Source organism: Cynoglossus semilaevis, chromosome 11 (assembly GCF_000523025.1).
Source record: "Cynoglossus semilaevis isolate Cse_v1.0 chromosome 11, Cse_v1.0, whole genome shotgun sequence".
Classification (NCBI taxonomy): Eukaryota; Metazoa; Chordata; class Actinopteri; order Pleuronectiformes; family Cynoglossidae; genus Cynoglossus; species Cynoglossus semilaevis.
The window spans coordinates 19430145-19444505 of NC_024317.1; the positions used below are offsets into that span (position 1 = coordinate 19430145).

Here is a 14361-nt window from a genome sequence, read left to right on the forward strand (position 1 = left end):
TAAACAGCCGTAGGGTTGAAATACTTCCCACATGTTTATGGGAATAAACAGCCGTAGGGTTAGGAAAATAAAGTTGAAATCTTTTGTGGGAAAAGTCGTGGTTGCTTTTTTGGCAATATGTTTTTTCACACTTGTGGGAAAAGTCGTGGTTGCTTTTTTTTCACACCTCATCTTTTCGATGTCCAATCAGTTGCTGATGAAGCAGAAGACCAGGGTTAACCTCAGTGAAAACACAAAAACAAATGTGGCCACACAAATCAGTATAACTGAAGTGAATTTCCATGTCACACGTTTGATTTCTTAGGCTTTCTAAGACAGAGCACAGCCCAGTCAATGGTCCATGTGATGAACATGCAGTTAGACCTCCATTTTCCTGCCTTCTCAAAATGACATCCATTTCCTGATCATTCATCCTGGGCTACACCAGGCCAGACTGAGCTGAGGTGAAAATGATGAGACAGTGCTCCCAGGTTGGTGGACGCTGACTGCCGCTCCAACACGGCTTTTTCTTCTCGCCAATGGAGCCGCGAACGTCACAATTTTACAATTTAGTCACCGTGATAACAACGTTCCACAGGCTGCCCTCAAAGGAAAGTACGTGTCACTGCACATCATTTGCTGAATTACCACCAGAGAATATTGGGCTTGACATTAAATTATTTTTTTGGTTCAGTACTCCATTATTCTGCTCTAAAGAACCAATGTCGGTTTTGGAAATGGTTCAGTGAAGAGGGGGCAGAGAGCCAAGTTTATTTTTTTTCTCCTCCTTCAGTTTCAGGAGTCAACAGAGACTTTTTAGGATGTTTCTCTAAGTGTATGAGTTTTATCATTTGGTCACAGGATGTTGTTTTACTTTCAGCTTGAAGTAAGTACAGATTTATATGTTCCTCTGTTCTCAGGGAGGAAAAATACACACTACAAAACAGCTGGCACCAAAGTGCTGGGGAAACAAAATAATATTGAATTAGTGAAAGTGACAGCGCCCCCTGTGCTCCACATAAAAAAAGAATAACAACCTGATGGTGTAGAAATGAGATTTTCTCCTGCGTTATTTCCTTTTCCTCTTCACTCTGCTTTGATGTTATTTTTCTCAGCCAGCGTCTCCTTCACTGCAGCATCTCACGACTTGATGAAATGCAGAATATCTTTCATCTCCTTCTCTTTTTTTTTCTTCCTCTGCACCTCCTCTGCTTTCCGTGATACACTTCTTACACCGCAGTCCTTCCTGCACGGAGTTCTGGGTAATTATGCAAATTCTATATGAGCTGCAGATGAAGACACGGGCGCAGTAACGAGACCATTTCTGAAACAGCTCTTGTCACTCTCTCGGACCCCCGGTTGTGTATTTATAGTTATTTTAGTTATTCTGCTCCTGAATGCCTCTGATGGAAGTGCGGAGTTTGATCATGCCTGTGGGTTAATTCTGTCTTCTGGGTCAAAGCTGGCTTAGTTTCCTTTGTGAAACAACAATCCCAGCAGAATTGTGAGGAGCGGATCTGAGGGGGGCTGATTTGAATATGTTTCATCCTTCTGCCCCAGCTATGAACACAAACCCAGGCTGCTATTTTGGGAAACACCCAGAGTTCACAGTGAAGCAGGAGATTTGTTTGCCTGGTGATACACTCTTCTGAGCATCGTCGTCTCCTTCCGTCAAACGTCCTGACTGCACCTCCGTTCCTTTTCACTGTTTGTTGTCATAAATAGTTTCAGGGCAAACCAGAAAAATTTCTGTTGTTTTTTTTTTTTTTTCATTATTTAATTCCTTATTTTGTGGAGCAGCATTATCATCCAGAGCTGATGACAGGATAACAAGTAGATCTCTTTTGGAAGTAATGTTTTTAGACCCTCTGTAGTGACAGTGTAATAATGGCACTTCGTTTTGAATCATTAATCCACGCCTGAGTTGTTTAATTAAGGCGAATTAAAAATAGCAGCCACTTTTAATGCCGGCTCTGCTCTAAGCTTCAGCAGAGGATTGTTAATGTGAGCATCACGTGTTTCACACTCCATGGAGTCGCCGTCCTCCTGCAACTCATTCCTTTCTGCCTTTGTCGCTTCACATTTATTGCGTCTCTTGGTTTTTTTTTTTCTTTTTTACCCTGGTAAATTTTAATAGCATTAGCTGTAGGAGCAGGCTGACCTGAAGTGACCTGCCTGTTTTATATTCTCATGCAGTGGGTGGAGGGGGGGAGTGCACAACCACAGCTAGAGTGAATGTCCTTGAGCTGCAAGGAGAAAATGGCACCACATATTATCTGGAAAGTATAACAAAATCTATATGTATTTACATTAGATATGTCCGATAATATCGCCCCAATATTAGAGTAATTATGTAATATTTGTAGGAATCGTTATTGTTTTTTTCTCCAATAATGAATACCCGATAACGCAAGCCCTTGGTTTTGCCCAATGATGTGTGCTCTAAAAATAGTTTTGGAGAAAAACGGCTGTACTGTATATGAAAGTGAAAGTCACTAGATGGCAGCATTGCAGCTTAATCTATGAATCTATTTTAATAATCAGGGGATTGTATGCAGAGTGGTTCCAACAACTTAATAGAGTAGTTCATACGGATAAGCAAAAAAACAAAAAAACATTGCAGAAGGCACTTCAATTCCGTAACTACCAGGCCAACATTGTTTGCTACCACTTTCTATATCGGTAGCCGTTGATATCAGAATCGGAAATTAAGTGGACAATACAGTATTGCCTCTCTTTATCGCGATTCTCCTTTCGCTCCCTCAGTACATCGCAGAATGTTTTTATTCCAATCTCGCTATATCACGGTATTTTACGATATTTTTTTTAAATTTCCAATATTTTCATTATTTTCTTCCTGCTNCCTGCTGAGCGCTAACCTCCGCCCCGCCCCCAAAATGTGTATTTAAGTTATTTACGTAATATGTATGTCTTATATTTCCTTTATACAACTCTACTGTGCATATAATTAAAAAAAAAAGGGTAATGCATTCTATGGAGGGTTGATAACAGTGTGGGGGAGGTTCGTTAAGGGTAAATATATACGTAAATAATATAATAACGATCTCGCCTCTACTTCGCGGATGTTCCCTTTTCGCTGTGGGTATTGGAACGCAACTACCAAGATAGGAGAGGGATCACTTTTTTTTTTTCTTTTTTTTCAGATCTACATAGCTCCCAAAGCGGCCATCTTTCCCCTGGAGGGACTGGAAGGCGCAGAAGCGGAAGCTGCCCTCCTGAACAACATGCGTGTTTACGGGACCATCCTGTTGACGTCCATGGCCACCGTGGTGTTCGTTGGTGTGAAGTACGTCAACAAGTTGGCGCTGGTGTTTCTGGCCTGTGTGATTCTGTCCATCCTGGCAGTCTACGCCGGGGTCATCAAGACCGGCATCGATCCTCCAGAATTCCCGTAAGCACCGATGTGAAATACTTTTTTTTCAAATTAATTTCTACAAAAAGAGAGTGAAATACTTTTTTTTCAAATTAATTTGGTGAGATTTTTTTTCTTCTTCTTTCTTCTCTACAGCAGTTAACTAGATATTATTTGTTTTGTGGATGAAACTAACAGTGTCATCATTTAATTGTTTTGTGGATGAAACTAACAGTGTCGTTAAAAAAGGTTATTTTACATTTTAAATTTTCATGGACAGGTTAAATAACCTGACTAATCTACATTTGGGGAAAATCATTAGTTACAGCTGTGGTCTGTAGCTTTGAATTAAAACTAGCATTAACTGATGTTAGAGGTAAGAGTGCTGTGGCGGACGTTTCTCACCATTCTGTTCTGTCTCTAACAGTGTGTGCATCCTGGGGAATCGTACCTTGGTGTGGAAGTCCTTCGATGTTTGTGCCAAAACCATTGAGACGGCCAATGGGACGGTGACCACCCAGCTGTGGCGTATGTTCTGCGATTCACCGTTCCTCAATGCTACCTGTGACAGGTACTTCTCCGACAACAACGTGACCCAGATCCAGGGAATCCCCGGAGTCACCAGTGGAATCCTAGCAGGTTGGTTCAAGCTGATTGTTGTTATTATTATTGTTGTTGTTGTTGTTGTTTATTACCATATGAAAAGCTGTAATTTAATGGTACCCGATTTAAACAACAAAAAAAAACTTTTACCCTGTTGGAAGAGGTTGATGTTCTTGACCTCTATCTTTTATTACATTTGTATCATTTTAATTACGTTTCTCAGCATGAGTAATTTATTACAATTAGTCTGACATTACTGAGCGTTTGTAAAAAAAAAAAGAAATGTAATTTGTCCAATAGAAAATTGTAATAAATCAACATCCAGCAATGGTTTTTTTAAATACAGATATAAACAAAAAGCAATCACACTAGAGTTCTGAACTCCAATAATCTGTTTTTTTCTCTTGATTTTTTTTGTAACATCGTTTTTCTTTTCTTTTCTTTTTCTTTTTTTTGCAATATTGTTTTTTTTTTCAGCCTTCCGCCACAGAGCATCATCTGCCTTTATCTCAAACTACCAAAACATCTCCATGTCCTCCTTTACTACATCCTCAAGAACCCCTGAGATCCTCCTCTTTACCACTTGTCTGACAGCTCCGTGACGTCTACTCAGCTCCAGTCTCCAAACCACGTCAACCTCACCTCTGTAACTGCTCCACCTTATCTGTCCCTCTGACCTCCTCATGTCTGATCCTGTCAGTCCTGGTCTCTCCCACTGAAAATCTCATTTCTGTCAACTCCAGCTGAGACTCCTGTCTTTCAGAAAGAGCCGCTGTCTCTGAACCATACGTCATAGCAGATCTCACTGCTGTTCTTTCCTTTTAATTTTGCTGCCATGTTACAAATCCGTCTTGGGCTGCTGACCCTGGGGACTTGTTTGCTTTCTCCTTCACTACCTCTACTCCTTATAGATTAAGCTTCATACTACAAGGATCTTGATTACATTCTTCTTATTCTTGTTATTTACAGTGAGAAATACCTCCGTTTGGACCTGTGATGTGTTTTGTATTTTTTTGACACTTCTTATTTTCAGCCGCTGCTGCCAGTGCAGTTGCTCAGTGTGGGTATCTGCGTGGAAATGAGACGAAGTGCAACCAAATAAAGGTCATCTTTGCTAAGTGGCGCCACGGAGCCTGACTTCGAAGGCCGCTGCATTTCCCAGGGCTCCATTAAAGCGGAGGAGACCCTGGAGCTTAACCTTGTTTCAATCATGTATTTATCACAGTGAGAACATTGAATCCTCACAGGAGTCACTGTTGTAATTCAGGGTCCGCACCTAATACACGAGTCACTGTTGTAATTCAGGGTCCGCAGCTAATACACTCAACAAAGTGTCAACAAAGAGCGCCCCCTCCCCCTCCCTCAGGTGGTTTAGTGTTGACACTCATCAACACAGGAACACCTCTGAGTGTCAAAGTGGAGATGGGTTTAAACACAGTGAGATAAATTGATTTCCAGTATTGTTTTTTTAAAGGACTTTAACCTGATCATTTCAGCCCTAAATGACTCACCTGCTCTGTTATTTCCCACAATTCCTTTACTCACACAGAGAACCTGTTCGGAAACTACTACGAGAAGGGAGACTTGATTGCCAGAACCAACATGTACTCAGCTGAGGAGCAGGACGATCCTGTGACCAACGCCAACCGCTACGTGTTGGCTGACATCACGAGCTTTTTCACGCTGCTGGTCGGCATCTATTTCCCCTCAGTGACAGGTCGGTTTTCTGTGCTGTACTTAAGGACTGTCTGTGCTCCATGACAGCAAACACCAATGCTTGAGAGATACAGTATCTGTTTTTTGGTTAGTTCATCTTTGACCTTGTTGATAACGTTTGACCCTCCCCAGGAATTATGGCCGGCTCCAACCGTTCTGGAGACCTGCGTGATGCTCAGAAGTCCATCCCCATTGGAACCATTGCAGCCATCACCACCACGTCCTTCGTCTGTATCCTCACCCTGCAGGACAACATGAAAAAATATATGTACAAATATATGTAAAATATGTACAAAATCAATACATTTGAAGGTCAATTGTGCCTTTGAGCCAATAGATCACCAGTTTAGACCTTGATGAATTAGGTAAATTGTTCACCTCCAAATCCAAAGATAACATAAAGGCATAATTCAAAATTTTAACAATTACACAATTAAATAAAGGTAAAATATAAATATTTAATGTAAGTGTTTAATGTAAGAAATAAAAACCAATTTACTGTAAAACCTACTAGGATTTTTTTTTTTTTTTACATCAGTGTATTTGTACTAGTCACAGTACTACTGTTTGTTCATTTTAGGATACATGAACAAACAAATGGGTGAAATTCAGAGATCACTGTTTCAGCTTCAGCTGAAGTAATAATGCTCTCAGGTTGTTTTTCTTTTTTTTTTGTTCTATCATGGAACAAAACACACTGATTAGATCACAGGGAGAAGGATAATAAAAGGGCAACAATTTTAGAGTATGTGAGCTCATACACCACGCTGAGAGGAAGTACCACAATACCAGTATGATTAGGATGGGAGATGAGGAAAAAAACAAATAACAAGAATAATAATACCCTAGGTTTTCTTAGTTAAAGGAATGATTTTTGTTCACTAACAATTCCAAGAGAACTACCATATTTATATTGTAAGGTTTTCTGTTTTTTGCCATTTATGGTAATTGGGGTCTATTTTTGATTTTCTTTTTTTATTTACTTGCTTAAAAACACAAGAAAATATATAACATTAGAAAATACAATGAGTAAAATCAGTAATTCAGTTTATGAATAACATAAACACAAACAGTATTTATTGAATTTCTTTAGGGTGGATGGAAAATACAAACATCCTTGTTATAGTTTGCAGCTTGAACCCACAAATTGATAACATCACTTAAATGTGCTGCAACATTTACAATGTAGAAAACTCGACATCTGAAGCAGCCACTTTAAATGTCTCTGTTTCTCTCCTTAATCTGATTTGGGCTGGACTAAATTTCATTAGGATGTCTAATCTCATCATCGAGCTGCCCGTGCCATCACAAGTTAATAAAGCAAAAGCAGATTAGTTACAATGTCACCGATCTCTCAGATATTATCCTGGACAGAGAAATGATCCCCGTCTTTTCCCAGCAAATGAAGTTAATTTGTTTAAAAAATCATTATGTACGTGTCCAAAGAGGAGGTTGCTCAGTTTTATGATGAACTTCTGTTAATCACCCACTGGTTCCCACCTGAGGCCACTTCACAGATATCATATTTCCACCCACTGAAAAAAACACCTCCCCCTCTCTGCGGGGCGTAGATTTTCCTCATCTTGGCTCTGCAGACATGTCCAGTGTAATTCTGTTCGGTGCTTGCATTGAAGGAGTCGTCCTCAGAGACAAGTATGATTGTTTTTGAAGATAAAATTTCATATAAATTAACCAAACTCCAAATGACTATGTTTCACTCATTTCTACTTTTTTTTGGTAAGGTTTGGAGAAGGGGTGCATGGAAACCTGGTGATTGGCACTTTAGCCTGGCCGTCACCCTGGGTGATTGTGATTGGCTCCTTTTTCTCAACGTGTGGGGCGGGGCTTCAGAGTCTGACTGGAGCGCCACGTCTCCTGCAGGCCATCGCCAAAGACAGCATCGTTCCAGCTCTACGGGTTAGTCAGACAGCCTTTCAGTGTGTGTGTGTGTTTGTGTGCCAATTTTAATATATTTCATCATACACAGAATAGGCCTCATTCATTAAGGCGTGTGCACAAATGTTCTGACTGATCAAAATGTATTAAAAAAACATCCCTCATGTATTCATGATATATTTACTGCCTAATTCTTGGTTCAGTTTTCTCACTGTGCACAAATGACAGAAATACTACAATTAAATTGTTTCTCTGCGTTCACCTGTAACGGTTTCACGCCCTAATGAGCGGGGGCAACCCACCACTTTGGGAAACTTGTCCTGTCCGAAGAAAAATTAATTAAATTTAACCCACTGTGCCCCTGTCCTGGCATGGCTGGGATTGGAACCCACAGCTCTGCAAGTTCAAGTAAAATCCTTTCACTACGAGACCACAGTTTCCAAATGTATTTATTAATTTAGTCATTTTAAGCAAATTACAGCAAACACAAGGTTTTCTCGTTAGACTGTGCTTCATGTTGCTTTGCACTTGTAAGAGAATGGACAGAGAAATAAGTCAGGTCCCCAAATACCAGTGAATCATCACGTTATTACATTATTCTCTTCACTGCCGACTATGGATTTTTGAAAGCGCCCCAGCTGTTGTATAGTTTGCTGTGATACATTTCAAGCAGCAGTGGTGTTTGTGTGTTCTTCTGTGTCGTCCTCCAGATCTTCGGCCACGGAAAGGCCAACGGAGAACCCACATGGTCCCTCCTGCTGACAGCCTGTATCTGTGAAAGCGGCATCCTGATCGCCTCGCTGGACTCGGTGGCTCCAATCCTCTCCATGTGAGACCCGACGCTTGTCTCCTGAATTTACTGCCATCTTAAGAACACAGCATTGGGGATTTTAAGTAGTCCTGGTTATGTGCTAAGTGGTGTAAACGGCCCAGACTACGTGCCTGAATTCCTTTTATAGAAAAGTTGAACACATAAGTGCCAGTAGATGAGACAGATGCTGAGTAAAAGACAATGGAATGAAGTAATATCTCATGTCTCTGTCTCTGTGTCTCCTGCAGGTTCTTCCTGATGTGCTACATGTTTGTGAACCTGGCCTGCGCCCTGCAGACGCTGCTGAGGACTCCGAATTGGAGACCTCGCTTCAAGTTCTACCACTGGTCAGCTGACAGGAGGCCGGGCACTTCTAGATGACTTCTTCTCTCGTTCTTTATCTCACTCCTTCATCTCTCTCTGTCACAGGACCCTGTCCTTCCTGGGGATGAGCTTGTGTCTCACACTCATGTTCATCTGCTCCTGGTACTATGCCATCGTCGCCATGGTGATCGCTGGTTCTATCTACAAGTATATTGAGTTTGCAGGGTGAGTGAAGTGTAACCTCGGGAGAGATTGGATTCCCTGACTGCCTCCCGCCTTTGGCCAGCACATAGTTGTATAATTTATAATAAAAAACAATCAGGTTCCAGTCGGCACCATCCATCATTTTTGTTAGGGAGGAGGAAGTGGGGGGGGGGATAAGACAAGTGAATCTGTTTTATAATATCTGCCTACCTGGTGTTGTACAGAACATTTGTGGACGCCATTTTTGTTTGTTTTCCCCTGTTGTCTTAGTCGTGGTATTTAATTATAGATCATTTAACTTTGTTTGTTTGGGTCTTTATATTTTGGCTGTGTCCAAATCGTCTTGTAAAATAGAGATCGACACCATCTAGCATTTATTTCCCAGTGGTGTCTGAGCCCTGTTAGCATTACCATGTCAGTCAGAAGGTTCTAAGATAATTTTGTTTTCAGACTTGGTAAATGATTAAACCCTCAAAAATAAACAACTTCGCAATCTGAGCAAACATTTTTTTTTTATACAGCCTTTAATGGAAATCTGTCAAAATGATAAAGACTTTGCAGCAGGTTTTCATCTACTACCAGTCTATTCAGAAAATCACAAAACATCACATGATTTAAACTTAGCAAAACTTTCGAAAGAACTTCTGAAATGAGCTGTGTTCAAGTCCTTTGAGACCAGACAAAGAAGCAGGCTGTGACCCGGTGTCAAAGAAATTCCCAAGTATTCTACAGAGAAGGAATTCTCTGATGGAAACAGCACTGCAGAAGTGTTGAGTTATTCCCTGGGAGGAGTGGTTTATTAATCTGTTTGTTCAAAGTTCATTTGTTGAACTGTGAACTTTTCACATTTTTTTTGGTGGAAAAATGAAAGTAAAGTTTCTTGTTGTCCTGAAGTGCTGATTGGCTTTCTCCTGTGTCTCAGTGCGGAGAAAGAGTGGGGTGATGGGATACGAGGTATGTCCATGAGTGCTGCTCGTTTCGCCCTCATGCGCTTGGAGGAAGGTCCACCTCACACCAAGAACTGGAGGTAGAACAGACACAAAGCATGTCATGTCTGGATGTTCTTCTAAGTGAAATGCGTGTGTGAAATCACGTTAACGTGTCACATTCTCTGCTCACCGTCTCTCTCTCTTGGCCGACTCAGCCATCTCCGTCTCGCTGCCTTCATCTGGTTCTTCTTGCTTCTAAATCTTCTCACTGTTTTTTCCTCCCTGTATTTTCACCTTCCCTTCTCTCGCCCTCCGGCTCTAAAGGCCTCAGTTGCTGGTTCTGGTGAGCACAGATGCTGAGCAGAATGTGGAGCAGCCTCGTCTGCTCTCTCTGACCAATCAGCTGAAGGCGGGGAAAGGGCTGACCATCGTTGGCACAGCCCTGGAGGGAACCTACCTGGAGAACATCGATCATGCTCAGCGTACAGAGCAGGTGGGAAGCCTTTAACTGTCAGAGTCAGTTAGTGAATACACCATGAGTGAGTCTGAAATGTTCAAATCTGGGACACTTTGGGTGTCTTACAAAATAAAATAAAGCAGAACAATTGACGTCAAAGTTTCAAGCCCTTTGCGAAGTGTCGAGAAGTACCGTGAATCTCAAACTTGTCGTTCCTCTCCAGGCTCTACGTAAGCTGATGGAGACAGAGAAGGTGAAAGGCTTCTGTCAGGTGACCGTGTCCTCAAATCTGCGTGACGCAACATCTCACCTCCTCCAGGCCAGTGGGCTGGGAGGACTGAAACATAATGCTGTGCTGGTCTCCTGGCCTCGCAACTGGAAACAGGGAGATGAACACCAGACCTGGAGGAACTTCATAGGTGAATCATCTGGATTAGAAATACAGATTAGTTGAACAAAATTAACTAAAAAAATTGTAAAAGTTAAAATATATAGTTTAATAAAGAATAATTAATTTAAATTAAAATAGAGCAGTTAGTCGTAGTTAGAATTTGGTGCTTTTCTGCTGTGGCCAGGGTTCGATTCCCGGTTACAGAAATCTATTTTTGTCAATTGGTAAAACAATAATTACATAAAATCACCTGATACATTGTTGATTATATTATAAAATACATGGTTTTAATGATATGTTTTGTTATACTAAACATTAACACATTTTAATAAATGGTTTAGGATAATTAAAAATATTTAGTTCTTTTTTTGCCTAATTAATTCTACTCAGTTTTCATCCTAACATAAAAATTATTTTTATATGTTGATAATTGTTTGCTCTTGGAAATTCAGTGAAAGGTTATAGAGAAGTCATTGAAAAGTCATGGAAAACCAAGCCATGAAGACCAACAGCAGAAGTGTCCATACTAACAGTCTCCGTCTCCGTGATTCTTCTTCTGCTCAGAGCTGGTCAGAGAAACCACAGCTGCGTCCTTGGCTCTGCTCGTCCCAAAGAACATCTCAGCTTTCCCGTCCAACGGCGAGCGCTTCACAGAGGGTCACATTGACGTGTGGTGGATCGTCCATGACGGAGGCATGCTGATGCTGCTGCCCTTCCTCCTCCGTCAACACAAGGTACAGCTCAGTGTTCAGACATCCTGTTACAGTTAGCTGAACGTGATGGAGACGTGGGGACATTTGACAGTACGCTAATTCAGCGGTCCACAACCTTTTTTGTACCAAGGACCAGTCGGTCGGTATCAGCCGTTACTGTGGACCGGTAATACCACGCCAATTTTCAAAATAAAACATCTGTAGCTATCAGAGTCTGAATGACCTGTTGATTTGAAACATTGACAGATTATTTTTTAATAAAAAAACTAAAGGGATATGACTGGATTTTTTTTGACTGAAGTAAATTAGTATAACTAAAGTACATTTTTTTCCACTGTGTCCAACTGCAGGCCGGTACTTAATGACCTACAGACCAGGAATGGTCCCCGGACCGGGGTTAGAAACCCCTGCACTAATGTGCATACATGTTGACGAAGTCATAAATTGTGCCACCAAGTAACAACACAAGTAACAGATTAAATATAGTTAACTTGGTGATTGTCTTGATTTTTTTTCTAAGCCCAAAAACACAGAACACAAGACATGGTACCACGGTTCTGCAGAACAGATCTAAGGTTGTCCAGTCTGATTCTAATAGAGTGTTTTAAACCATTCGTAATAGTTACAAAAGTCTGAATACTTGTTCGTGTTCTTGGCACTTTAATTTGTTCCACTGGACACTTTGATTGAACTGTATTGATTTTACTGCTCTGCACCAACACTGTGTTCCTGTGTTGTTAACTAATGGTTCATTTCTCTCTGAGAGGTGTCTGTCTGGAGAATGAGACTTGGTGTCTTAAAAAGTAAGAAGTCAGAAGTCCTAGAGTTGGTCTGACCTCTAAGTGATCTACATCAGTGTGTTGACCATGTGACAACCCTTCAAAACAGCAAACGATTTAACAACATCAAATAAAAACATTTTAGTATTTACTACTAGTATTTAGTAGTTTTTGAAACTCCTTGTCTCAGGAACTCTGTTTTCCACTCCACAGGTTTGGAGGAAGTGCAAGATGCGCATCTTCACCGTCGCCCAAATGGACGACAACAGCATTCAGATGAAGAAGGACCTGACCACATTCCTCTACCATCTCCGTATTGATGCCATGGTGGAAGTTGTGGAAATGGTGGGTAAAATAAACCTGGGTTCTCTCAGAACTGCAGTATTTTATTGGAACACCCGATCTGAGCTGCATATGTAATATATTTATACCATTTTGACAATTGTTGACAAGTTGAGATTCATCAACTTTCCGATTTAATGATCAAACGAATGTAATTGTATATTGGAACAGAAATAAACAATTTTTGTTTTATATGTGACAAATCAAAATGAGAGAATTATTAATATGGAAAAAAATCTGAAAATGATGCAAAATCATTTTTTTATTTAATCATAATCATTCACATGCTTCAGTTTATTTGATCAATATTATTAAATATAAAAATAAATATTTATTTATAATATATTTATATATATATAAATATATATAATTATAATTTAATATATAAAATAACACAATATAAATATTAAATATGTAGGGTTATAATGTACACAAGAGCAGCAGAATAGTAGAAAGTGGTAATGGTTTGACCCGAGAATATACAGATCCATACTGTGTGCTCTCTTCACACACCTGATCTATGAGCATCAGCTGCATTTGGGTTTTTTCGATGTAAATTCTTAATGTAAAATTGGAATATGAGCTGTGGCCAATCACATTTGAATGTGAGCGTCATCAGCCTGTCTCGTCCACTCGCTCCACTAAACATGACAAGTATAATTCACAGACAGGGAGACTGTGTCGATGCATAAATGACCTGCCAACTGTGCTACTGACGACTCTGCTGATTGGCCGATTGACTCAACACCAACTGCAGTTTAGGCGTCGGTATCGTTAAAGAAAGGCCTTTTTTCTTAGGTCAGAGAAAGACTGCCTGCTGAAAACAAACATCCATGATAATATTCCTTTTGTTTTTTCTGACGTTACAGCATGACAGTGACATCTCAGCCTATACCTACGAGAAGACCCTGGTGATGGAACAACGGTCGCAGATGCTCAAACAGATCAACTTGACCAAGACCGAGCGGGAGAGGGAGGTAAGATGCTTGACGTCAGCCTTGTGATGGTTTTTTTCCCAGTGCGCTCAGACACTTGACAGGACCTGACAGGGCGACTGGGCAGGATTTGACTTGATTTGACCTAACTTGACACATGAAGGCCTGCAGACAAAGGTCAAATCGGAGCAGTGTCTGGCCACGTCTACCTCCTCTGTCACTGCTCACCAAACGATTCCTTTGCTGCATGATGTGTGTTTGTGTTGGTGGAAATTATCAATCCGAGTGTACGGTAAATTTCACGTTCTACTTCTACTTGAAATAGTAGGTCTTCACGGAGAAGAAATCACGTTCTACTTCTACTTGAAATAGTATGTCTTCACGGAGAAGAAAAACAACAACAAAAATTGTTCCCACATTTTTGTTTCTTTGCTCCTCCTCGTGGTTGATCACAGATCCAGAGCATCACCGATTCATCCCGTGGGTCCATTCGCCGTAAGAACCCGGCGGCTGTGAACACACAGCTGAGTGTTACCGAAGATCCACCAGCAGCCAGCAAGGAGGAGAAGCCTGAGGAGGAGGTAGGTGTAAACCAAATGTCTGAAACTCAAACTTGCAGAGAAAACTGTTTGTGTAATGTTATGTTTTATAGTTACCTTTGTTAAGGACCTTTTCTTTTTTAAAGATATTTGCTTATGCACACAGTCATATATACAAAAAAAAAAATACCCCCCCGCCCAAAAAAACCATAAAGATAAGAATGTAGAAGAAGCTAATTAAAGTAAGTTACAGAGTTCATGCCTCATTTCTACTTAAAAATGTCACATTTTCCGAAAAGGTAGCTAACGAATTTTAGAGGTGTGAGGCCAAAGAGGTGTGGGGCCAAAACATGCCTAGCCTTACCATCGT

At 40.7% G+C, this 14361-nt stretch overlaps 1 protein-coding gene across 2 annotated transcripts in view; it reads left to right on the plus strand.

Annotated features, from left to right (window-relative positions):
- LOC103386749 (solute carrier family 12 member 5-like) overlaps positions 1–14310 on the plus strand; it is a 114891-nt gene extending 100581 nt beyond the window's left edge. For both annotated transcript variants that reach the window (XM_008321158.3, XM_017036790.2), the window contains exons 7-22: positions 3144–3391; positions 3780–3991; positions 5505–5672; positions 5804–5902; positions 7267–7324; positions 7414–7588; positions 8278–8396; positions 8627–8725; positions 8808–8927; positions 9829–9933; positions 10160–10328; positions 10516–10711; positions 11248–11417; positions 12389–12520; positions 13387–13494; positions 13908–14310. In XM_008321158.3, the coding sequence (XP_008319380.2) occupies positions 3144–3391; positions 3780–3991; positions 5505–5672; positions 5804–5902; positions 7267–7324; positions 7414–7588; positions 8278–8396; positions 8627–8725; positions 8808–8927; positions 9829–9933; positions 10160–10328; positions 10516–10711; positions 11248–11417; positions 12389–12520; positions 13387–13494; positions 13908–14117 (2388 nt within the window). In that variant the 3' untranslated portion in view covers positions 14118–14310. The remainder of the gene's footprint in view (positions 1–3143; positions 3392–3779; positions 3992–5504; positions 5673–5803; positions 5903–7266; positions 7325–7413; positions 7589–8277; positions 8397–8626; positions 8726–8807; positions 8928–9828; positions 9934–10159; positions 10329–10515; positions 10712–11247; positions 11418–12388; positions 12521–13386; positions 13495–13907) is intronic.
- Positions 14311–14361: the final 51 nt, after the last annotated feature.